We start from the raw sequence: 26,603 nt of genomic DNA, 5'->3' as shown, positions 1-26,603 counted from the left end.
ATTTTATTAATACATGTTCTATAGTTTCAGGCTGATTACAATAAATACATTTACCTGATTCATGTTTTCCTATTTTAAACAATGAATGATTTAATCTGGTATGTCCTATTTGAATGCGTGAGATAATTGTATCTTCTTTCCTGTTCTTAAAAACATTTCTTCCATTTCCATTTACTTTCTGTTGAATATTATACATAAACCTGCCCTTGTTATCACAGTTCCATTCCTCTTGCCATTTGTTATTCATGAATTCTTTTATTTTCCCTTTAACTTCATTTTTGCTCAGAGTCACATGAATATCTATTTCTGTATGTTTAAGAGCTTGCTTAGCAAGCTTATCAACCACTTCATTAGCCTCCACTCCCACATGAGCAGGAACCCACATAAATTTTATCAAACTTACTTTACTTACTCTTAACAAGCTTGCCAGAATCTCATGATGAGATTCTTGGTTAGTTCCATAGACATATACATACCTAGACGCCTCATTGGCTGCTCGACCGCACGTTAACGTCGCCGCCATATTGGAGCGGACAACTCTCATATCTCTCACATCAGGACAGAAGAAAATATAGCTGACTCATCGACAGATTGGACACCTACAAACCGTCACACGATAATAAAAACAGACTCCGAAGTGCTGATCTGAATCAACAGAGTCGCGAACAGGCTCCGAAGTCCCGATCTGAATCAACAGAGTCGCGAACAGGCTCCGAAGTGCCGATCTGAATCAACCGAGTCGCGAACAGGCTCCGAAGTGCCGATCTGAATCAGTAGAGTCGCGAACAGGCTCCGAAGTGCCGATTTGAATCAACGGAGTCGCGAACAGGCTCCGAAGTGCCGATCTGAATCAACCGAGTCGCGAACAGGCTCCGAAGTGCCGATCTGAATCAACCGAGTCGCGAACAGGCTCCGAAGTGCCGATCTGAATCAACCGAGTCGCGAACAGGCTCCGAAGTGCCGATCTGAATTAGTAGAGTCGCGAACAGGCTCCGAAGTGCCGATCTGAATCAACAGAGTCGCGAACAGGCTCCGAAGTGCCGATCTGAATCAACAGAGTCGCGAACAGGCTCCGAAGTGCCGATCTGAATCAACCGAGTCGCGAACAGGCTCCGAAGTCCCGATCTGAATCAACAGAGTCGCGAACAGGCTCCGAAGTGCCGATCTGAATAAACCGAGTCGCAAACAGGCTCCAAAGTGCCGCCCAACATACATGGAAAAGTATTTTACATTATTTGACTCATTAATTGAATAAAATAGAAAATCTTGAGGGAAGCGGCGGGGAATTAATGTTTATTAGTCAGGTTTTGTCTCCACAAATAAACCACTCTATTCCCAGAGAAAGGCAGAACTGAAAACTTAAATAAAATGTGTTTCTTGAGCTGAGATTGATTCAGAGGATTTTGTGTGTGAGTACATGTATATATTATACTTAGGGAGCTCATTAATTAAACACAATTTGGAACTCATGTCCACAATATTTTTGTGTGTTGTGTCATTAGTTGTGTCTTAATTTGATTAATAATTAGTATTTTAAAATTACATTTCATTTTTTTTTATTTTACTCTTTATTTTACTATTAATTTATTCATTTTTATCTATTCTGTATTATTCCACACTTTATATTACATATTCTTCTTGCTATTATTAATCTATTGTTCAGTTATTTATTATGATATTATTCATATTATACATAGAATTTAATAAATCTATTATATCTGTTATTGTACCGTTGTACTCGCTTTTCATATTATTCACTTTACTTTAAGTTGTACTACATATACTTTTTAATATAACATATCACTTTTACTATATTTTCTACTGTGCACTGTATCAGTGCATATTTTCCTTTTCACTGGATCCATAGCCTCATCAGTTACATGTTATTATTTGTTGTATTCTTCTGTAGGCTAAAGTGCTATCAAAATGAAAAGCAGACTTCAAGTGTGTGATTTGTATTTACTTGTTTTATTAAATTTTCTCAACGAAAGTAAATTATTAGTGTTTAAAGATGTATTATTTAGGTTTTATCCCAGTACTTCAAAGGGAATGGGCTGTGTTCTGACCTGAGACACAAGAAAGAGAAAAGAAAAGAAAGAAAAATGTTGCGATTGAACACAGAGAAAGCAATAAAACAACTACATATCATGTAATGTACATTCAAATTACATTACATGAATAACACACAGTTATACTAAATTAGCAGATTTGTAAACCGAAAAAAATCAAGGAAATCATCAAGTGAGATAAATGTGAGCTTTCAATTAATAATTTTCCAAACCTAACTAAACAACTGGAGGCAAAGTTTTTTTTAACTGTTTTTTATCTTCTAAAATTGGTTGGTAGGTGAGAACGTTATGGTGTTTTTATTCAGTAAAAACCGCAGCTCCCCCGTTTACTTTCATTTGTTTTAAGGCAGTCTTGCCCTCACTAACATGGCGGACGCGTTGATGTATCGCTGCAACGGCTCAAAGCGGCCAATGAGGCATCTAGGTATTTATATGTCTATGGTTAGCTCAGCCACTCCTTTCAAGCGCGTGGGAGCTGAAGCAGAGTGGACGGGCTCGTGAGGCGGAAGTCCGAGAATATATCCCATTCAGTGCAAAGACTACATAATTAAAAATGTGTTATACTAGCATAGTCAAACTATTTGAGTAATCCACGATTATAATGGCTTTCAGATTGACTAATTCATGAAAAGAAAAGTGAATAGACTAATAAAAACAGATTACATAGAAAAAAAAGAAAAGTCCAGAGCAGCTCAGTTCTTCTTTTGCTGAATGCATAGATATAATTTCACACATCGTGACTACCATTTTTAGACTCATTAGAGATATTTCACCAACAAGAAAGGTTACTGTCTAAACTGAAATAACTATACTACTACTACTTTAAAACAATATAAAAAAATAAAAAATAAATGTCAAGTAAAATAAAATAAACTGTAAACAATTTACATATTTTGTTCCAGATGTTGTTGCAGTTGTCAATGCAAGATTTCTAATTTTCGTTTAATTTAATTTAATTAATTTAACGAAATAATTAATATATAAACAATATAAATAATTATAAAAAATATATGTACACAATACAAAAAATAATAAAACTGACACACGCATGACTAAATTGCACTACTAAATACATTACCCATTATAAACAAAACGACTAAAATTTGAACTAAAATTCATTGAAAAAAAAATATATATATATACAAAATAAAAAGAAATTAAAAAATTTATAAGATCTATAATAGTATTTCAGTCATACTGAAATAAAACAAAAATTATAAGTTGATTTAGGCCTATTTAAATGTTTTTTTAATGTATTTATTCATAGAAATGCACTGTAAAAAGACATGTTTAATTTCAGCTCATTTTAAAAAAAATAGCAAGAACATTCTAAAAAACGTTTATTTTTTTTTACCAAAATTGCATTATGGGATGGCCTATCTATAAAATGCTCTTCTGCCAGATTTGAGTCTCAGTATTTGACAGAGGAAGTGCAAGCCTGACTGTGATAGATCTGTATATTCTCAGAGCCACACCTCGCGTGATGTCCTGACGCGCCTCTAGTGCGCGCTGATTGTTTGGAGATCAGCGCTGCGTCACACGAACGCTCTCATTCAAACACACAGGACACTTTCACAACAGACACACACCCGGAAGGTTCAGCTTCACACTCGAGATCAGCAGCTCAGCATGAATCGCTTCAAGACGTCCAAATATAAGAACAGCACTCCCAAAATCCCCAAGAAAGATGTGAGTACAGCCGCGGCGCGCGCCAGATCCCGCCGGGACGCGAGCGCGCGCTCCGATCGTGTGTCTTGTGATTTGGGCTGAAGGAGTGGGGCAGATGCACTGATGAAGTCTAACTTCCTCCACCCTCAGCTGAACATACGTGAAGCTGCATGCACGATCATAAGGCGTCGGGTGCATGTGAATGCGCGAGATATGAGCGGACAGATGTTGTGCAGATGCACTGAATACAGCTGCGCCGGGAGTGTTTGCACTCGATACTGTTTCTCTCTGATCGGGCTCGAGCTTCACATACCTGAGAGGAAGAAGGGCGAAACAAAATGGCATTTACATGACAAACAGATAGGTCACTGAGAAACCGGTGCAAATGCCAAAAAAAGAAATAAAGATATTAAAAGTTGTATATATAAAAGCATTTGGTGGCCAGATTCATCGAGGTAACCTCAATATGCAATAATCTAATCTAATTAATTAATAATTACATAAACCAAAAAGTTCAATATGCAGATTTATTTTTACATAATTAAAATAATTAAAATAAAATGAATATATTATAAAATAAATCAATATGTTTTGCAAGACTATATGAAAGCAAAATATTAACACGTTAAAAAGTCTGCATTTGAATAATTTTTATTAGCATGATAAAATATCACTTTTGTTACTTTTAATGATAAATTATAAAAAATATCACTTTTTATAATAAGAAGCTTAATTCCTAAAATATGCCTATAATGAACAACACTGTAAAATATCCTGCTACTCCAAAAGGTTTAGTATAAAATCTAATAATTAATATTATATTAAAATAATCTTGAATCCAAATTCACTAAAACTTAATTGGCATCTATTATTATTTATTTATTTATTTTCACAAGAATGCAATATTCATGACATTTTTAACATGCCAAGACAAATTGGTGCATTTGAATGATTCATTTGTTTTAAATGTTTCACAATAAATAATTACATTTAACTTTTGATTTCTGTAATTATTAATTGAGTGACTCATTTCATTCAGAGTGCTTCAGCACATTGATTTGTCACCTTACTTTAACTTTTTTTTTTCACCCGGCTGCACAGTTTTTTGGTGATAAAACTCAAACTTTGCATATTCAAATCTGACGGAGTGCTCTGCAGTGATACAGCAGTGAGTTGACTTGATTCTGGATGGTTTTCCAGGGACAAACAGGATCAGATCTGAGCTCGATATGATCACCTGTGTTTGTGTTCATGTACACAACGGCTCTGAAGACACTTAAGGCCGACACTTCTGCAGAAGCATGTGAATGCATTGGATATAGACCAAATATCCATTTTATTCATGATATGTGTGATTTATTATATATTTATCAGTCATTTAACACTGTGATTGGCATCTAGTTTTGCTTTAGGACCCCAGAAGTGGCCTTAAAGGAACAGTAACCCAAAAATTCTAATTGTCATCATTTACCCACCCTCCACTTGTTCTGAACTAGTATGAGTTTCTGTCTTGCGTCGAACACAAAAGAAGATATTTTGAAGAATGTTGTCAACCAAACAGTCAACGGTAGCCATTGACTTCCATAGTATTTGTTACTTTGTTCAATTCTATGGAAGTCAATATGTACGTCGACTGATTTCATTTTTGGGTGAACTGTCTCTTTAAGAATGGATTGATGTTACAGTGTGGCCTGGATTGGAATGAATATAGCATATAACTGAACTGTTCACCTCTGCGCTCGTCTTGATTCGCTCTTGGAGAAACACACAGTGTAGGTCACATGACACACTGTTAAAGACTGAAAGATGAGTTAGACAGCACAGATCCTCTGGCATCAGATGTGTGTTTGTGGTCAAACGCTGACAGAAGTTTAGCTGAGTGTCTGATGGAAAACGCTGACTGATGCTGCTGTAAGGGGAAGAAGGTGAGACCGGCTCAGGATTCAGGTGATTTGTCTTTTTTTTGCAAAGTTTCTTTATTCAACAAGGATGCATTGAATTGAAAATTGACAGTAAAATGTTACAGAAGATTATTATGTTACAGAAGATTTCAAATAAATGCTGTTCCTTTGCACTTTCTTTTCATCAAATAATCCTGAAATTTTATGTATATATGTATGTGTGAGTATGTATATATATATATATATATATATATATATATATATATATATATATATATATATATATATATATATATATATATATATATATATATAATTTTTTGTTTTGTTTCCACAAAAATATGATGCAACAAAACAGTTTTGAACATTATAATAATAAGAAATGTTTCTTGAGCAGCAGATCAGAATATTAGACTGATTTCTGAAGGATCATGTGACACTGAAGACTGGAGTCATGATGCTGTAAATACAGCTTTGATCACAGGAATAAATTATATTTTACAATATATTCAATCAGAAAACTGTTCTCTTAAATTGTAATAATATTTCACAATTTTATTGTTTTTACTGCATTTTTATTTAAATAAATGCAGCCTTGGTGAGCAGAAGAGACTTCTTTCAAAAGCATAAAAACCACTTAATTATTCCGAACGTTTTCACCAGGTTTATCGTTCAGCAGGTGAACTCGGCTCAGTCCCTGTGCTTTGCTAGAAATGGTTTTGTTTTGGATTTCAGGTTAAGGGTTTCAATGCAGATTCTTTGTGTTTTTGGAGAAGCCAGAAGGCCTTGTTTTGATCTTGTAATGCGCTGGCTCGTGGTCTTATGGTGTAGGAGTCTGTGTGTGTGTGTGTGTGCAGGAGAACTCTTCAGTCTGCTCCAGAGTCTGAAGGTTATTCTGCAGTCGCTCACACATTCTCTGCGTGCTGCTGCTGTTTCTTGTTGACGTTCTGGAAGGATTTGAAACTGTTCGGCTGCTCTTCTGCATTTCCTCAAGTGTGTGTGTGTGTGTGTGTGCTGCTTGTGAAAGGCCCTGTCTGTGTGTGTTTGTGTGTTGCGCTGCTGTCTAGAGAAAGTGCAGTGTTTCTATCCGTTTCCTCTTTCCTGTTTGTGATGTCAGATGTTCAGTTGAGAGGCGTCAGCCGGTTGATTCAGTTGATCACTGGCATCTGCTGTGTTTCAGTTTCAGCTTTTAAAAAAAATATATTTTAAGTTAAATATTTATTTTACTGTTATGTCTTTGTAGTTTTAGTTTGTATACTTAATTTCTGTTTGTAGAAATTTTAGTACATTTTGTAATGCATTTAGGTATTTTTTATTTATGCTTATAACTTTTATGTTTAGCATTAATATATTTTTATTTTAGTTTAAGTTTTAATCATTTTACGTGCTATTGACAGTTTTTATTTATTTATTAATTTATATTTATTTTAGTTTTACATTTTATTAATTGTATGTGCTTTTCTCATTTTTATTAGGTTTTTAATATTTATGTTTAGCATTCATTTATATTTATTTTTCAGTACGTTTTAGGAATTTACCCATTTTTTTCTATTTAGCTTTAATTTATATTTGTCTTAATTTGAGTCATTCATGTTTATCTCAGTTTTTCTGACTATTTTTAATAGTTTTATTTAACAATAACAACATTGTTTTCTTTGTTTATTAAAAAAAACTTATTTTACTCGTTATAATTTTACCTGTAGTTTTAAAATTATATTGTAATTATTTTTATTTTAAATAATTACTCATTTTAATTCTACATTATGATTTTGATTTGATTAACTTTTCATTTTAAAAGTAGTATTTTATTTTAATTTTACATTATGCTTTATTTTGTTATATTTACGTTATTAATTTAAAAGTTTTACATTTGATTAGAAAGAAAAACTACAGACTTTTTATGATTTCGACTGTTAGTAAGTTTATTTAAAAATTGTTTAAAATGTATTAATACTTTAAACATTTTTAGTAAGTTTTTACTTTAAAATCACATTTTATTTAGTTTTTATTTTAAAATAAAATATATATTTACTAATAATTTAAATGTTTAGTACGTTTTTACTTTAAAACCACTTATTTTGTTTTGTTTTTATTTTACAATTTATTTTATATTTACTAATAATTTAAATGTTTAGTAAGTTTTTACTTTAAAATCACTTATTTTGTTTTGTTTTTATTTAAAAATTAATTTTATATTTACTAATAATTTAAATGTTTAGTAAGTTTTTACTTTAAAAATCAATTAGTTTGTTTTGTTTTTATTTAAAAATTAATTTTATATTTACTAATAATTTAAATGTTTAGTAAGTTTTTACTTTAAAAATCAATTAGTTTGTTTTGTTTTTATTTAAAATTAATTTTATATTTACTAATAATTGTAATGTTTAGTAAGTTTTTACTTTAAAATCACTTATTTTGTTTTGTTTTTATTTTAAAATTAATTTTATATTTACTAATAATTTAAGTGTTTAGTAAGTTTTTACTTTAAAATCACTTATTTTGTTTTGTTTTTATTTTAAAATTAATTTTATATTTAGTAATAATTTAAATCTTTAGTTGGTTTTTACTTTAAAATCACTTATTTTATTTTGTTTTTATTTTTAAATTAATTTCATATTTACTCATAATTTAAATGTTTAGTTAGTTTTTACTTTAAAATCACTTATTTTGTTTTGTTTTTATTTTAAAATAAATTTTATATTTACTAATAATTTAAATGTTCAGTAAGTTTTTATTTTAAAATCACCTATTTTATTTTGTTTTTATTTTAAAATGTATTTTAAATTCACTAATTATAAAAAAGTAAGTTTTTCTTTAAAACATTTTTTTAAAAAGGATTTATTTTATTTAACTTTTTTATGATTTTTGTTTTTTGTTTTTAATGATTTTAATTTTCATTATGTTTTTACTGTCAAATGAATGATGTTAATTGTATGTTCCTATGGTTTTATTATTTTATTGAGTGGTTAAAGTGAGGTGTTTCGAGAGGACAGATGTGTGTGTACAGTATGTATATCTTCCTCATGTTTTCCTGTAGAAGCAATGGCAGATGTGTCTTGATTTAGAGATGCTTCAGCGGTTGTGCTGTGTCTCTGTGCAGGGCTGGATTGCGGGCGTGCGAGGAGGCTCCTTCTCTTCTCAGGGCAAGCACATCACGTCCAGCTGCAGTCTGGTGGCCTTCAACACAGATCAGGCTGGTATGAACCTCTGATAACACCTGATCAGATCAGATCAGAGCTGTGTTTGACATCTAACCGTGTCTGTTGTGTCTCTGGAGGAGGTGGGATGCTCGGCCTGACCTCTGTGGACGCTGCCTCTGATGGGAAGTGGACCGTGACTCCGATCTCATGCCATGCTGGTGAGATGTCTGTGAGGACGCTGTGTCCTGTGTGTGTGATGTGTGTGCGTGTCCTGACTCTCTTCTGATCCTGTGTCCCAGACCTGGTGACCGACCTGGACTTCTCTCCGTTTGACGACTCTCTGCTGGCGACCTGCTCGGCGGATGAGACGGTGAGTCGTGATGAACTGGAGCCCTTCATCAGCGAGAGTGAGATGTGAGGGGACCAGGCACGCTCAAATCTGAAGCCAAGTTCAATATCAAATGATACAGCACAATACATAGCTGCACAGGGATGTCATACTGTACATCACGAATGCACAGTGGCGTAAATCAAGGAGGATGAATTAAAGAGCAGGAAAAAAAGCAGTAATTAGGTTTTTGATCAGATTTTTTTCCTCCTCCTCATCGTAGTAAACCGAATTAACATGATTGTGTCCTGATAGACTGATTTAAATAAAGATACAGACTATTTCTGTCAGTACTCAGACCACTCGAGTAGTTGATAATAAAATTGTATTTATTTATTTATTCTTTAATGTATTTGATTTAAGATTCATTTCTTAATTTATATATCAAATATTGTATACAATCAAATAAATAATGTAATATTTTATATTTGTCCCAAGCACATAACAATTTAATCTTAATATAATGTAAAAAAAAAAAAAAAAATCTTAAAAAAAATATTTTTAAAAGCCATTTTATAAATATTTATTAAATCGATTTATTTTACGTTTTTCATTTTATAGCAACTTTTTTTCTTTATTTTAAATCAATAACATCAATAGAATTTAGGTATTCATTTAATTAATATACTTTGATTTATTTTTAAATGCATTTTAAACCAATTCAATTTAATTTAATTGATTTTATTTCATTTATTAGAATAAGATTTGAAAAAGATATTCTGCTAAAGATCCCATGCTTTCTTCTCTCTCTCTATCTCTTTCTTTCTTTCTGAAATTAAAGTAAAATAAATAAAGTGATTTTTTTTTTATGTATTCATTTAACCTTTGTAATGTGATGTATTTCTGAATATATTTATATATATTTAAATTTGTATGAATTTATTAAAACTTCAGTTTTTGTAATGGGACGTTTTTTTCTGAATTTAACAAAAATAAGGAAAACATTTTATTTATTTATTAAAATGTTATTTCTTTGTAATTTTATGCATTTCCGAATTAAACAATTATAAGAACAATAATTGTATTTATGTACGTATGTATTTATTTATTAAAACTTGGATTTTGTATCGTAATGTGAAGCAATGATAATGAAGTGAAATCATGAAAATGGGACTTGATTTGATTTATTTTAATCAGATCTTTAAAACTAGTCTGTAATATTATCGGTTTATACATATGCACATAAAATAATTCAGCATGGCTTTTGAAAGGAAAACACATTTCAGAGACTGTGCTGTTTTATTGAATCATGAAAACAAACCAGATCACTCGGTTTTTTACCATTACCCACTGATTCATTGAGCGGAGGCGTGTTTAAGATCTGGAGGTCCTGTGGTGTTTATCTGAGTGTAGTGTCTGTGTGTGTGATTCAGGTGAAGCTGTGGCGTGTGTGTGGTCCTGCTCAGGATCAGGTCAGTGATGCCGAGGTGACTCTGAGTCCCGCTGACGGCCGTCTGGAGCTGGTCCTCTTCCACCCCGCCGCCTCTCAGCTGCTCGCCGTGGCCTCTGTGAGGGGTGTGCAGGTGTGGGACGTCACACGAGACACAGCACTCGCAGGTAAACACACACACACACACACACCAGCGCTTCACTGATTCAGACTCGTCTTACATTACTGTACTCTCAGTGTGCACTCAAGCCCTATTCAGACGCTAAGTGTTTCTCAGGAGTTTGATTCACGGTGCATTTCTAGTTTGATTTATTTGTTTAAAGTGTATTTATTTAATGTTTTTATTATTATTTATGCTTATCGATTTATTTTTTATTAATTTATTGTGCATTAAAAAATTTTATGTAGATTTTAAAATGTACTTTAATTTTTTTTTTTTATGTATTTGTTTAAAAAGTATTTAATGTATTTAATGTAACTAACTAAATGTATTTTGAGCTATTTTAACTAACTGTTTTTGTTTGTGATTTATTTTATTTCAATATATTTAAAATTTAAATGTAATATTTAAATATATAAAATTAACTTATTTTTATTTACTTTATATGCACATTTTTATTTATTTTACATATATTTAAAATTGTGTTAATTTTCTTTAAAAATATATTTTTTTAATAAATTCTTATTTAATTTATTATGTATTTTTATGTAGTTTTAAAATGTACATTTTTTTTTTAAATGTATTTGTTTGTTTAAAAAGTATTTAATGTATTTTTAACTAACTAAATGTATTTTGAGCTATTTTAACTAACTGTTTTTTTTTCAATATATTTTTTAAACTTACTTATTTTTATTTACGTTATTTAAATGCACATTTTTTATTTATTTTGATTATATAAAAAATCTTTTAAATTTTCTTAAAAAAATAATTACATTTAAAATGTAATTCTATTTATTTCATTTATTATTATTATTATTATTATTTAGCTGAATTGAAGATTGTGTTGTAAGTGAACTGACATCTGTTTTCGGTGTCAGACGGTCTGTGAAGCGTTGTGTTGTAGTTGTCTCCTGGATCAGTTGTTGTCTGTTTTGTCTCTGTGTTTGGTGTGATGTGGTGGTCTCCAGGGCCCTCTGGGGTCTGGCGTGGAGCGATGGAGGTAAATGTTTGAGCTCAGGAGCCCCTCAGAGCCTCACATCTGTCTTGTCTTCTCTTCACATCTGTCTTCATCTGCCGTCATGCGCTCGAGTCTCTGTTAGCTGAGGCTCATTCACTGTCACTCCACACCAAACCAACACAGCGCTGCACAGCTGGATCTCAGAGAGCACTGGCAAATAACCCAAATAAAATGAGTTATTGCATTTCATTTTATTTTATTTTATTTTATTTTATTTAAAATTTAAATTAAAATTTTATTTTATTTAAAATTTAAATTAAAATTTTATTTTATTTTTAGTTTACTATGATAACCATTTAATTCTCTATTTTTCCTCGTAGTTTTGACTAAACAGACATATCAAATAGAATTGAATAGAATAAATAAAACTAATAAATCATCAGTGTTAAATTCGTATTTTTACATACTATAATATTGTACTCTAAAAATAAATTAAAAGGTATTCTAAAATATTTTCTTTTATTTTAGACAAATTTATATATTATTATTATTATTATTATTATATTTTTATTCATTCTTTTTATTCATATATTTTTTTTATTTGTATATTATTTTATATATGACATAACTGATCTCTGAGAAACATAAATATAAAATAATATAAAATAAACTAATAAAATACTTAAATGCTTAAATATGCAAGTTAACATTTATTTCATCTTTTTTTTTTTTTTTTGCTGTTATGGTTTATTTGTATTTTGACTTACTTTTTATATTGTTACAGTTTTCTTTCTTTTTTAAGTTTTGGTAATTTTATGTTTTTTTTTTAATTCTCTTCAGTTGTTACATTTATTTAATTCTTGAACTGATTTTATTTCAGTTAGTTGCCAAGGCAAGATCTCTCAACACAGTTTTTGTCTATAATTTGCTCATGTTGTTTCCTACACATTCTCTCCTCTCCTAACACACACACAGCCCTGTCACGCTTGTCTGTGTGTCCTCACTGATCACGTCACGTGTGTTTGCTGCTCCTTCAGCGTTCCTCACGCGTGTGTGTGTGTGTGTGTGTGTGTGTGTGTGTGTGTGTGCAGTGCTGCAGCAGCACGAGGATCAGCTGCAGGGTTTGGGCTGGAAGGAGGACGGATCTCTGCTGGCCTCGTCCTGTAAGGTAAGATCTGAGCGCTGTGTGAAGCTGTGACTGTGAGACGACTCTCCATCAGAGGAGACATCTCCTCGCTGCTTCTGCTGTTGACGTCAGAGCCACCTGCTCTACCACGACGGGGATATTTAGTATTGAAAGGATTCTTCAGTGTTATTAAACATCATTGAGATACTGATTTTAGACATTCAGCTTTATGTTTATGGTATGTTTAGGCCTTTGGCATCAAAGTCCCATCCATTTTCCCTTAGTGAATTTCATTCAAACGTATCGTGAGTCACTTTCATTTACGTTTGAACTTGTTTTACTCTATTACTATACTAATTCTGAGTTATTATGACTTCAGAGTAATAAAGGTTTAAATGTCTAGTTTCAGACAATACCAGATTTATACATTTACACCATAGGGTTCAAGAGCTACAGACATTTTTATTTTCAGAAAATGCTCAAAAATAGGGGCACAGGTTAAGAGGTTAAAGTATTAGTATTTTTTTATTTTTTACAAAGTATTTCAAAGTATGTTGTAGTTGTTTTAATGCACCAAGTTCAACTAAAGGAAAAAATGGGAAATGTTGCTTTGGCAGATAAATAATAAATGAAATGTTTAAGTAACACATTTATTATTATTATTATGTTCTTTTATTTGTTTAGTTTTATTGTTTACATTTATATTATAACTATAATAATTCTGTAATTTATTTCTTTTAGTTTTGGTCAAACTGATGAATTGAGTAGAATAAGTAAAGAAAATAAAATATGGTTAAATGTTATTTTAGTATTATTTGTGTAGTATCATAATAATATTTTTAATTACCTTTTTTATTTTCAGTTTCTTTTCATTTTAGTTTAGACCTTTTAGTAATTCTGTGCTTTTGTTTTTTTAAATTCATATTTATTTATTTTTTTTTATTTCAGTTTTATTTAAAGTAATATTGATACTTCAACTTATTTAGTTTTTCTGTTAGTTATCAGGACAACACTTGTAATTTTTAAGGTTTGCTTTTCATTTAATACATTTTTTATTTCTTTTTAAACACAAACACGTTGTAGTTTAGTTAACCGTAACCACACTGGTTCAAATCTGGTTTTATGAGTGTATTTTCAGACACAGTAATATATTTGTACTGATTTACTGGCAGTGAACATCTGTCCTCATTCCAGCTGTTGTTTTCACCTTGTGTTCATCATCTTAATATGAGATGGAAACAGTTGAGCCGCACATCTCACCAGTAGATGTCCCCAGAGCGTGTGTTTTCCCAGCATGCTCTCTCTCTCATGACTGATTGGCTTTATTAGTGAACCGCACAGAAACACATCCACAGTCGCTTCATCAGGATGAACGTCAGTGCTTCTGATCTGAGGAAGTTTATTACGTCTTCCTTCAGTCGTTTGATTAAAGTTAACGACACATCAGCGCTGATCTCATTATGGAGGACAAACACTCGATGAAGCCAGACGTGTCCGACTTCTTCCAAACCTCTTTTCTTCTGTTTGAGTTTATGGCGAGAGCTCAACTCGTGCGGTTTGAGATGCAAATCTGCTGCTGTTATTTTCCTGCTGCAGTCATCTTACAAAACGAATAATTCATTAATATAAATATTTTGATATTTATATTATTAATAAAAAATATTCAGAATGAATGAAATTCATATTTATATTTTTATATTAATATATTAAATTATTTTATTAAATTATATTTAAATTAGTCACATTTATATATATATATATATATATATATATATATATATATATATATATATATATATATATATATTTAAGTTACAAATAAATTAACAAAAAATATAAAAAATATATGTAATATAAATAATTTAATATATTTTGAATAACTTTCTAGAAATGCATTAAATTATTTACCTTTTAAAAATAAAATATGTAAATGTGTGTGTATATATAAATTGTCAGATTGTTCCAGAATATCTTTTAAAAAGATCAGTTGATTGATGGATGTTTAGATAAATGAAGACCGTCAAAGTTAACGAATAAACATTTGAGAATAATTCATCTTGTTTAACATTATTACGTTTATTTATTCATAACATTTTTATATTAAATGTATATATTTTAAAATCTATTTGTAATTTTATGAAATGACTTTTGAGTTTACACTTTTTATCCTTTTTTGTGTGTTTATGTATTTAAAACTATTTTTATATTAAACTATTTTACATTTTTATATTTAACTTTTAACATTTTTAAATATTTATATTTCATTTAATTCATATGTATATTTTATAATAATTTATTACAATATTTTGAACTTAGATTTGTTTTAGATAAAATACATTTTGGGGGGGGGGGTTGCTTTTTTATGATCATTTATATTTATTTAATATTATTACATTATTTTTAAATGTATTATAAAATATTTGTATATTATATTATATTCATATCTTTTGTTATTTAAAAATAGTTTAGTATAAATGCATGTTAAAATATTTATAATTTATTTCATATGTATATTATATATTCATTTATTACAATATTTTAAACTTAGATTTGTTTTTAAGTATTTTTATATTTATTTATTAAATCGATTTGAATTTGTTTGTATTTTGTATGATAATTTAATTTATATTTATAAAATTATTTTTAAATGTATTAATTTAATTTATATTTGTATATTTCATATTAAACCACTGAGGGCCCTATTTTAACGATCTAAACACAAAGTGTAAAGCGCAGGGCGCAGATGAACTCAGTCCGTGTCCAAATCCACTTTTCCAGCGATGGAAAAACACTTTTGAAATGTTCGCCGGGTGTATGATAGGGCCCTAAGAATAACACCTTATCATGATGACAGCATAATAGTGGACCAGATTTCATTCTAAAATATGAAGAAAGAAAAATAGAAATGGGGCTGGAGCTGTAAATGTGACTCCAGATCACAGACCGAGTTCAGAGGTTGTGCCCTCAGTCAGGTCCAGCTGTTATTTAAGTGAACAGGCCTTTCAATCTCCCCGTATCCACCTTATTAAAGTAAATAAGCACCGCCAACATGTGCATTCAATCGCTGCTATTTCCCCATTAGATGAACAGGAGGAGGAGAGAGGACAGGACTGGTTTGTGATCGAAGCGAGGGGATTTACTATAGTATACAAGATTCAGGTTAAAGCTGTTTTGTTAACTTCTCTCTTTTTATTTTCCTTTCAGCTAGTAAAGACTTTCATTAGTGCTGTTGAACATCAGTATCACTACTGCTAATATTTAAGGGTCATTTCTGAACAAACTTCACTTATAAGACAAAATCAAATAAAAGACAATAAACGTTAAATGAAATAAAACAAAATATAAAAAAGTACACTTGTTTTCAGGCTGCTGCAAATTTAACACTGATCTCAAATTTTTAGGATTCATTTATGAGTCTGAGTTCACACTGAATGCTTTGTGATTTTTCATTTTATTATCAACAAATCTAATCTTTTGCACAACAGTGGTTGATGTATACTTATATTTAGATATTTAACAAATATATATATATACCTGATTTTTTACTTTAATATTAATTATATGTTTTTCTATTAATGTATGATCATTTTTAAAACATTCATATATTTGTGATTATTTGTATAATCATTTATAAAGTAACTTTAAATCATATCTGTGCATTTAAAAATATTTAATAAATTCGTAATTTATTTATATACTTTAATATCAGTATATTAAAATGTTTTAAACTTTTATTTGTATATTTAAAATATTTTTGTATTTATTTTCACACAAGTCATTTGAAACATTAAAGCAGACACTTTCATTTATTATTCTTGTTATGTGTATAAAATGACTTTGGTAAGTTTAATTTAATGCGGATGCCCAAATGGGATGTCTAATTTTGATCCATATATATATATATATATAAGCTATATTCCATGATTAAATCCTAAAGAATATAAGACCTCATGCAATAAGAAAAAAAAAAAAAGTCTTGATTGCCCGTTTTTTTTTTTTTTTTTTGACAAGTAATTAAGAGTTGTAGTTAAGCTGCTAATATTTAAACAAACTGTTGGGATATTATCGTGCTAATTGATTACAGTGATTAATTGGATTACTGTAGTAATCAGCGCTGCTAGTCACAGTTTGTTGGCAGGAAAGAGGATGTTTGCTTGAGCACGACTGAAGCTCATTAACATCAATGTGAGCTGAAGTTACACACACTGATTAAACAGCTGTTGCTGCCACACACACACACACACACACACACACACACGTATTGAGTGTGTGTTTCATTGTGTTGGGTCTCTCAACTGCAAAAGTGCAAATGAACATTTTTGACCATGGACCACAAAAAGTCTTAAGGGTCCGTTTTTTGAAATTGAGATGTATGCATCATCTGAAAGCTTAAGAAATATGTTTTCCATTGACGTATGGTTTATAAGGATCAGACAATATTTGGCCAAGATACAAAATCAGGATCTGAGGGAGCAAGAACATCGAAATACTGAGAAATTCTCAGAAGTCCTTAGCAATGCTAATCAAAAATGACGTTTTAACATATTTACAATATATAAAAATCAAAAGATTTGATATATTTAAAGTAGGATATTTACAAAATATCTTCAAGTAACATGATCTGTATTTAATTTCCTACTGATGTTTGGCATAAAAGAAAAATCGATAATTTTTACCCATACACTGTATTTTTGGTGATTGCTATAAATACACCCCAGAGTACTTTTGTGCTCCAGGGTCACGTTTTAACTTTGTATCAAACAAAAAAAACTAAAATACACTACTAGTAATGATCTAATTATGTATGGTGGGTTACAGTATTCTGGATGACTTGTGTTTGGAGAGGAGCTGTCAGCAGTTTATGGGTGTCTTCTGGATGCATTATGGGTAAAAAGCATCATTCCCCAAGTCTGTCTCTCAGGACTGAAGCCACACTAGTGAGCTGCCTCTGTACACAGCGTTTAAAGGGGGGGGTGAAATGCTCGTTTTCACTCAATATCCTGTTAATCTTGAGTACCTATAGAGTAGTACTGCATCCTTCATAACTCCAAAAAGTCTTTAGTTTTATAATATTCATAAGAGAAAGATAGTCTGTACCGATTTTTCCCGGAAAAACACGAGCGCCTGAAGGCGCGACGTGTGGGCGGAGCTAAAGAATCACGAGCGCCAGTAGGCTTTTGCGTTGAGTGCGTTTGGAAGCTGTGACAGCTGTGAAGGCTGAAACTGAACGAGGAGCAGCAGCAACGACTCGCTCCGAGCGGGGCTCGAACCCGGGTCTCCGATGGGAGGCGGACGCACTAACAAGGAGGCAGAGATATTTGAAGCAGTTTTACTCACCGCCTGCGGTTCCAACACACGATCGTGACCCTTTTTCGTTGGGACTGCATTATCCTTAAGAAATAAACGATGTGCAAATCCGTCGTCAAACTGGGCTTTGTTTGTAAAACAAGCATCTTCGAAATGCAGGGAACAAACACAAACACTTGCACAACTCCGTTGATCCTCTGTAAAAATAAACTCCATCCACTGGTCCCTTAATGCTGTTTCTCTTTTGGTAATCTGTGCAGGGTTGTCTTGCCCTGGCAACCAAAAACATACTCCTTTTGTGACATTTCGCGACGCTCTCGCTCTGATCAGTGAAGTCTGTTGTGCTCTCAGTGCTCTGCTATACGGGAGCGCGCGTATAAGGAAATTCCGCTCCATCTAACGTCACACAGAGCCATACTCGAAAAAAACTTTCCGAAACTTGTGACAAACCGGAAGGAGTATTTCTGGAACAGAAATACTCCTTCAAACGTACAACTTAATTTTTGAAACTTTGTCCATGTTTAGCATGGGAATCCAACTCTTTAACAGTGTAAAAAACTCAGTATGCATGAAATAGCATTTCACCCCCCTTTAAAGCATTATAAGCAGTTGATTCAAAATACACTTATTCATTTAGTTAAAAGAAAAGCATGTCATAGATAACAGGCACAAAACATGTCACTATTTTTTGTTCCTCTATTCTGTGTTTCTGCGGGCTCTTGAGAGAAGGTGGATCTGTTGTGTGGAGTTAAAGGCAGCCGGTTCATATTAGTGCTGATCCCGCTCTCTCTCTCTCTCTCTCTCTCTCTCTCTCTCTCCTGATTGGCTGGTTGAGTGTACTGGGGTCGTCTGATGGTCACTGATCGACTGAACTGAGTTTGACATCCTCTTCAGGATTTACTCTGCCGATTGTGTTAACAGACTCGTAAGAAATAGCACATGAAACCAGTTCCAGCGTATGACAATAATCAAGGCCCATTGACGCCTAAAGAGTCACATTATAGTCAAGAAAGGGTCATTCTTAAATCTTGAATCTTGAGAAAGTGTCCTTTTAAGATTTTGATGCACAGTATTGATAATGTGGCGTGGTGTTGATGTCTTTTACCTGTGGTCCAATCACATCCTTGCTGATATACAGCCATTTTGCTCTGCTACTCGTATGTTATTGCTCATATGACACTTTTTTTTATTTAGTATGCTGAAAGTTGACTGAATTATTAGAAAACTGAAAATACCAGAATACATTTTTTTTAATAACCATTGCTCAGCGCAGACTGTAAATGTATCCCTGTGCTGATATTCCTGTATGACTGATATGACTGTTGTAATCTGACTGTACACTTGAACGTGTGTGTTTCTGTTTCTGTAGGACAGGAAGCTGCGCCTCTTCGACCCGCGGGCTCAGCTGTCAGCGGTGCAGGTACTGTTCAGACATCTTCTGCTCAATCTGTGAACGCTTTGATATTATACTGAGATTTGTGACCTTCACTATTAAAGGTCCTTTTTCAACTATGGACTAATCCTGGCTCAACCTAAGCCCAGTCTGTGAAACCAGGCCTTGATCTATTTAACACATGCTTTCTGGATAACATGTATTAATGTCTTTAAACACACACACACACACTTTTGAACAGTGCTGCTCCATCTGTAACACTTTATTAGTTGCTCAAATTAAATTTTTTGCTCCATTCGCCCCTCAGCTTTCATATTCTAATCTGTAGCCAATCAGAGCAGGCGGTTACTTCAGGGACTCTTTCTGATTGGTTTATTGGTTTCGTTCATTCACTCTGCTGTTTCTGGTGAGCTGGTGAAGTGCTCCAGACGCCCGTATGAACGTGACTGTGTCTCTGACTGTCGAAACCCATTGAGCGTGTTTTTTTCACTTTAATTCTCCCTTTCAGTATTTCTTACATTTTTGAAAAGCATTTTCTTGTCTTGAGCACAAACCTTACAAAGTTGTGTTAGATTTATGATAAAAAAAGATAAAGATGTAAGATAAGATAAATTACATAAAAGGTGTAAAATAAAATGAATTCAGAACAGTTCTTTGAAAACAAATCCTGCACTGTAAAAAAAAAAAAGAAATCTTGTTCTTATTGAAAACCTGCCTTAAATATTCAGAATACAAACAAAAATATGTATTTATTCACTTTAATTTTGCTTAGTTAAATGGATTTTACTTGTAAATAGTGCAAAAACTGTAAAGAGTGCAAAAGCTTTTTTTAAATTTGCTTTGCAATATACTTTTATTTATTTTTTGGTAGATTGTATATATAAAAAAAAAAGTAGAGTAAAATCATTCTGAAACTTTGCAAATCCAAGAGATGAAAAGTCTGATTTAGCATCTTTCTCTCTCCGTCTCTCGTGCGGTCTAATGTGTCTCATTAAGGCTGATTCCTGACAGCGCAGCTTGTTTTGTGAACACATCCAGCTGGCAGCACATCAGTGTTGTGTTGTGTTCACCAGCTCCATTAACTTCACAATCACTCCAGCGCTCACGGGCCAGTCCTAACGAAACCCCATCTCCGTTTACTCCCAGCCACGCTCCTCTCTTCCCCAGCGCTGAAGCACAGGCACCACGTCTCAAAGCTGCCCTGATGTTCACAGGCTCCAGCCGAAAGCAGAGCACATAAGACAGTGCTGTTTTAATGCGCCGGGGGATGAAAAGCGTCCGTTTCTGGAGCGAGCGCACAGTGCGTCTGCGCTTCTTCCACAGATGGTCTGATGTAGACAGGTGGGGTAGAAATAGAGGCTAACTGTACGTGGTATTTACGGGAAGAGGCGAAATGGTGTAATTTGTGCTTTTGGATGGCACGAGTGTGATCTGTAATCAGCGCTCGCGTACACTCGAACACACGGCTGTATTTGGGGAGCTGGCACGACTCTGTGTGTGTGTGTGATCAACACTGTGGTTTCAAAGACCCTCGCTTTGAGATTTCCTGCTACGTCTTGATTTTTATCAAATAAATGCATATTTAAGGGCCTAACTCACACCAAACCACTCGAAGCTCACACTGAAAAGTGTTTTTAGACTCGTGGCTTGTGGTTTGGTGCGTCTTAGACCTCCTCGTCACCATGAGATGTAATGATCCAATTTTAGTTATGTTTAAGATGTTTTATATTTAATACAGGATATAATTAACAAGATAGAAGCTATATCAACAGCATTTCTGAAACGGAGAAAATAGTACTGACTTTATTATTTTAGTACTTTTTACAAAATATTTTGTTATATTATTTATTTAGTTGTTAAAAGTATTTGTTTTTTTTTAGCTATAATATTTAATCCATTTGTATTTATTTATTTAAATTAGGGATGCACGATAATATCGGCACAATATCGGTATCGGCCGATAAAAGCTTAAAATGACCATTATCGGTATCGGCCGATATGAATATTTCTGCCGATGAGCCAAACCGATATTCTCCAAGTGAAATAATTGACCTGTTTTTCAGATGTGAATGTCTGTCTACATTTGTAAAATAATAAATTTATGGTAGAATCAGTACAGAAGAGATACATGGATTTCTCTTCAGTAAAATTAAAGTTTAAATATATCAGTATATATTTGTATATATATCGATATCGGTATCGGCATCGGCCAAAATTATTTTGAAAATATCGGCATATCGAATATCGGCCAAAATCCAATATCGTGCATCCCTAATTTAAATACATTTGTCAAGTTAATATCACAATGTTTGTTTTTAATTTTAATTTATTTATATTTAAGCAGTCAGTAAAGGGAAAATCATAAGTATTTTCATATTTATTTACTTATTTAATTGCATGCATTTTATTTATTTGTATTTTATATCATTCATTTTATTAATGCAGTGTATTTGTTAAATATCACAATGCATCACAATATTTAAAAATAACAATGCTTAATTGTATTATTTTATTTGAGATTTAATTTAAATAAATAATTGATAAGTAAACATTTATTTCTTTATTCATTTATTAATCTTTTTTTTTTTTTTTTTTTACAAATTACAAATACAAATTACTATATGCATTTACTTTTCAATGTATTTATTCTTTTAGTTTTAACAACTATTTACTTGAAAACCATAATTATTTACTTATTTTTTTTATTACGTTTTTTTAGCTAATAAATAAGTCAACTTTTTTTTTTTTTGGTTAATTTATTTAATAATCGGTCTAAAATCACAATTGCAGTAATGCACAGTGAAAATACACTCTGTTTTGCACTTATAGCCACAACAGCAAAGTTAGTTTGAATCTTGGTAACTTTAACTTCAAGACCATGAACACCTGTTAAAGTGGGGACTTTCACACTTTGGCACAAACTATCTGTCCAGCCTCTGTTTCCCTGCCCAACAGAGCCATTTAGACACTTAGACACTGGATTAATAAAGATTAGTTTACTGAATGATTGATGTGAGTGCAGCATCACATTTCTGCTGTTAAACCCTGCTGTTGTCTTCCTCTGTGAGTGCTTTGTTTGTTTGTCAAAATAACTAATATTATATATCATCTGCTTCAATCTGGACCAGTTTTGTAATTCCCGAGCCTACATACCCAGCATCCTTTGCGGTCACGTCCTGTGTCTGTCGTCTCTTGTGGTTCTCATCGATTAGGAAGAGGACCGTGGGACGCGCAGGTCTGTGTCTTCTTGCGTGTAGTTGAAATCCTCCTCATAGTTTCGGGCCGCGCTGGTGCGCTGCGGTCCCTGGCAGCGAGGGGAAACAGGAAAGGGAATATTTTCTGGACACGGGGGCCAGATTTCTCTCCATTTCTGCTTCTGCTGCTTTTTGTGAAACCCGAGAGGCTTTGGAACGGAGAGGGAAAAAATGCACAGCGTCGAGAGTCGAGACTGAGCGACTGCAAGGGTTTGTGGGAGACGCACACAGACGCTTCACCCAAGAAGACATGAGTGAACTGGGTATATATTAGTCCCGTGGGTTAAACTCACACCAGAATATCGTGAAAACAAGCAGCGTATGCTTCAGGAGAAGAATGGACACTCATAGACCATAATTCATAATTCATAAAGTAGAATAGAAAGTACTTTTATCTGGTTTTTCGTGCTTATTCTCATAATTAAAGACAACCTGGGTGTCCCAGCCGTACCTTTAGATATGTCATAAATCAGTATTTTAGACCGATTTCTGAAGATCATGTGACACTGAAGACTGGAGCAATGATGCTGGAAATTCAGCGCTGCATCTCAGAAATAAATTACATTTCAAAATCTATTCAAATAGAATATAGTTCCTTTGAACTGTAAAAAATATTTGACAATTTTACCGTTTTTACTGTATTTCTGATCAAATAAATGTTGCCGTGCTGAGCAGAAGATATAATACAGTGCCTTTTGGTTTACTTGAAGTTGCGTATTTGTATTGTTGTGGACTTTCCTGTAATGTTTTAAGGCATCTCTTCTGAAATGAGGAGTATCTGTTGACGTGAGCTGCTGGATCTGAAGGCAGTCTCGGCTTGACGTCGTTCTGCTAAACGTTAAATAAATGCTGAACGCTCTCAGCTTGAATCAAGAGTCGCAGTGAACCTGGCTGTGCAGTTTCCACACAGAGAGAGAAAGAGAGATGTTTACTGTTGGAGGATGTGGAATACAAACATTTGGTTCTATACTATCAACATTTGTAAATATGATATACAACATTTATTGTTTTGCTCCAGGAAAATTTGACAGCATTGTGTAAAAATGTGACGTTGATTTATGTGAAAGGGGATGTTTATCAGCTGTTAGAGGCATGCCATTTCCCCAAAGTCAGGATTATTCATCTGACTCTGCTATGATGAGTTTCAGACGTACTGTACACCATCACTGCGCTGCTGAATAATAATCATAGCATTGCTCTGATACTGTAAACACTTGTGAGTGGAGATGCACACTGTATCAATGCAGGACACCACGAGAGGAATAAAGAGAGAAAGAGATAGGTTTATAGTGTTATAGAGGTTTCTTTTTCATATTAATTGATTAATTAGTGCTATGCATTTATTTATACTTATCATTTAGATTTATTTACTTTTACTTTTTATTTATTTTTACATTTATTTTTTATTGATTAAATAATTTTACTTATTTACTTGAACATTTAAAGTATTATATTAATTCTGTAATTTCTTTGTTTATATTTATTTACCAATTTGTATTTATTTATTAATTATATATTTGTTTGTACATTTCTTTATTTATTAGTTTATTCTGCATTAACTGTTTATTTATTTAAAAATATAAGCAAAATAAGTACAGTTATAGTAAATATAAGTATATGTTTTTACACAAGTATTTTAGTTATTTTTACTTTTTATTTAATTTGTTTATTTATTTACCCATTTGTATTTATTCATTAATCATTTATTTGTTTGTTTGTACATTTTTATTTATTAATTTATTCTGTATTCTTTACCTGTTTATTTATTAAAAAAAAAAAAAAAGTATAAGCAAATTATATTTGTTTTCACATTTATTTATTTATTTATTTATTTATTACTTTTTATTTAGTTACATTGTTCATATTTATTTACCCATTTGTATTTATTAATTAATTAATTATTTGTTTGTTTGTTTATACATTTAAATTAATTTACTCCGTATTCTTTACCTGTTTATTTATTTATTTAAAATATAAATATAAAATAATTTGGGTGTAATTTTAGCTTTTTATTTAATTATAGATTTATTCATACTTATTTTGGGTTTACATTTATTCACATTTTCATTTACTTTAATTTATTTAAATTTATTAATTTATTTTTACTATTTTTTTATAATTATTTAATTATTCCTATTTATTTATTTTTAAATAATTATGTATTTTTCATTCTATTTTCATTCGTTCATTCACGTACTCTTCTTGTGTCCTGTATCATATAGTGTTGTGTGTGTATTGATTCTGTGGCCATCATCCGAGTGTATAACAGTAGTCTGGCATGAATCTATTGCTGGTGATATATTTCTGAGAAGCGATGCAGAGCTCATGATTTTCTCTTTAACATCTGTCATTGTTCATGTCGATGAAGCGGACCGATAAATGCCTCGTACTCAACTGCCAGTCAAATACATGATAAGCAGATGATGATTTTACCAGTGCTTTCCATCCACTGACCGAATGGCAGTCTCAGCCATAGTTACGCACAGCCATGTAAATATTGATCCTGGATCAGTCAGATGTTTTTCTCGTCCGATCTCTTTGAATGCGTTCTGGAGTGTCACCTGCCTGCTGTACTTCCTGTGAAGAACACATCTGCTCACAGCTGGCCTGTTTCTCACCTCACACTCGTGTAATGTGTGTTCAGAGTCTCTCAGGACGCTGTGTTTCGTGTGTTAGTGTTGGCCGTCAGGTGCAGACCCGTGCTTCACATTCGTGTTCAGTTATTTCCAGGAGTTAATTTCTCTGAAGCGCATGTAACACATTGTGATCCATAAATACCAGATCTGTCTTACGGAATTTTGGACGGCTTTGCAAATGTTTTTTTATTTTTTAACTTTTTTTTATGTTGTTAAACCAGCAGAATGGAAAGATAGGTATTTATGTAAAGAGGCAGGAGGGTAGACCACTTTTTTTCATATATACAGTAGCTATTATATTATTTATGTATTAAATTCAACATTTTATATTATAATTTATATTTTTTATAACATTTAACATTCTAAAATTTTATATTTTCTGTTTATATAATATATTTATAACATTAAAGCAATTTACATATAATCTGTTTTGCTTTATATAAATATATTAATATAATATTTTTAAGATTTTACATTTTCATTATTCCTAATATTTAATATAGATTTATTAAAAAAATAAATGCTACATTTTGTAATATTTTATAAAATATATATATAATTTAAAAGTCTGAATTAAAGACTTTTTTGGTCATTCAGTGTTTCTGTAAAAAAAAAAATATATATATGTAGATAGATATTATATTAATAATACCAATTCTACTAACAAGAACAATATAAAATGCGCTAAGGATTAATGAGCTGCTGGATTCATGAATATTAATCCATTTGTCTGTGTTTGCTCAAAATGATTTGCTGAAATCAATACAATACAGTCAATGAGATTATCGTTTGTGCATTAGCTCCACCCACTACCCGGACAATCTGACAATCCTTAAAAGCTGAAGAATTCCAAAGGAACGCCGTTATTTTGGCAGGAAAATACAACAAAGAAGATAATTTACACGTGGCGCATCAATTCTCTCTCTCCGTTTCTGCATGTTTGTGAGACAAAGTGATAAGGTGTGCGCCTTCACACTAGATTTTACGATACGTCAAATACTGCACATCCATTCAGAGGAACTGAAAAATATCACAGATCCCTGATGGAGAGTGAAACTCTGAAGCCCTCAATCAAAGTGTCTGCAGAGTAAAAATATATCAGCGCTAAACTTTTCCTTAGCTTCCAAGAGTAAGAGTGTTAGTTACCTGACAAAGCAAGACTGTGGCAGTATCTGCGTTCACACCCATCATTTACACAATTATTCACACCCAC

The 26,603-nt window shown here is 32.1% G+C and overlaps 1 protein-coding gene across 1 annotated transcript in view; it reads left to right on the top strand.

Moving 5' to 3' along the window:
* The first annotated feature begins 3,575 nt into the window (after positions 1–3,575).
* Positions 3,576–26,603, top strand: part of LOC127955535 (coronin-7) — a 107,938-nt gene continuing 84,910 nt past the window's right edge. Inside the window, exons 1-7 of the mRNA XM_052553467.1 lie at positions 3,576–3,758; positions 8,739–8,835; positions 8,916–8,996; positions 9,078–9,148; positions 10,540–10,723; positions 12,766–12,842; positions 19,477–19,527. Of these exons, the coding sequence (XP_052409427.1) occupies positions 3,699–3,758; positions 8,739–8,835; positions 8,916–8,996; positions 9,078–9,148; positions 10,540–10,723; positions 12,766–12,842; positions 19,477–19,527 (621 nt within the window). The 5' untranslated portion in view covers positions 3,576–3,698. The remainder of the gene's footprint in view (positions 3,759–8,738; positions 8,836–8,915; positions 8,997–9,077; positions 9,149–10,539; positions 10,724–12,765; positions 12,843–19,476; positions 19,528–26,603) is intronic.

The sequence above is a fragment of the Carassius gibelio genome, chromosome A3 (genome assembly GCF_023724105.1).
Source record: "Carassius gibelio isolate Cgi1373 ecotype wild population from Czech Republic chromosome A3, carGib1.2-hapl.c, whole genome shotgun sequence".
NCBI classification, from domain to species: Eukaryota; Metazoa; Chordata; class Actinopteri; order Cypriniformes; family Cyprinidae; genus Carassius; species Carassius gibelio.
The sequence above is the reverse complement of the archived record's forward strand: the minus strand, read 5'-3'. Positions and strand labels throughout refer to the sequence as shown.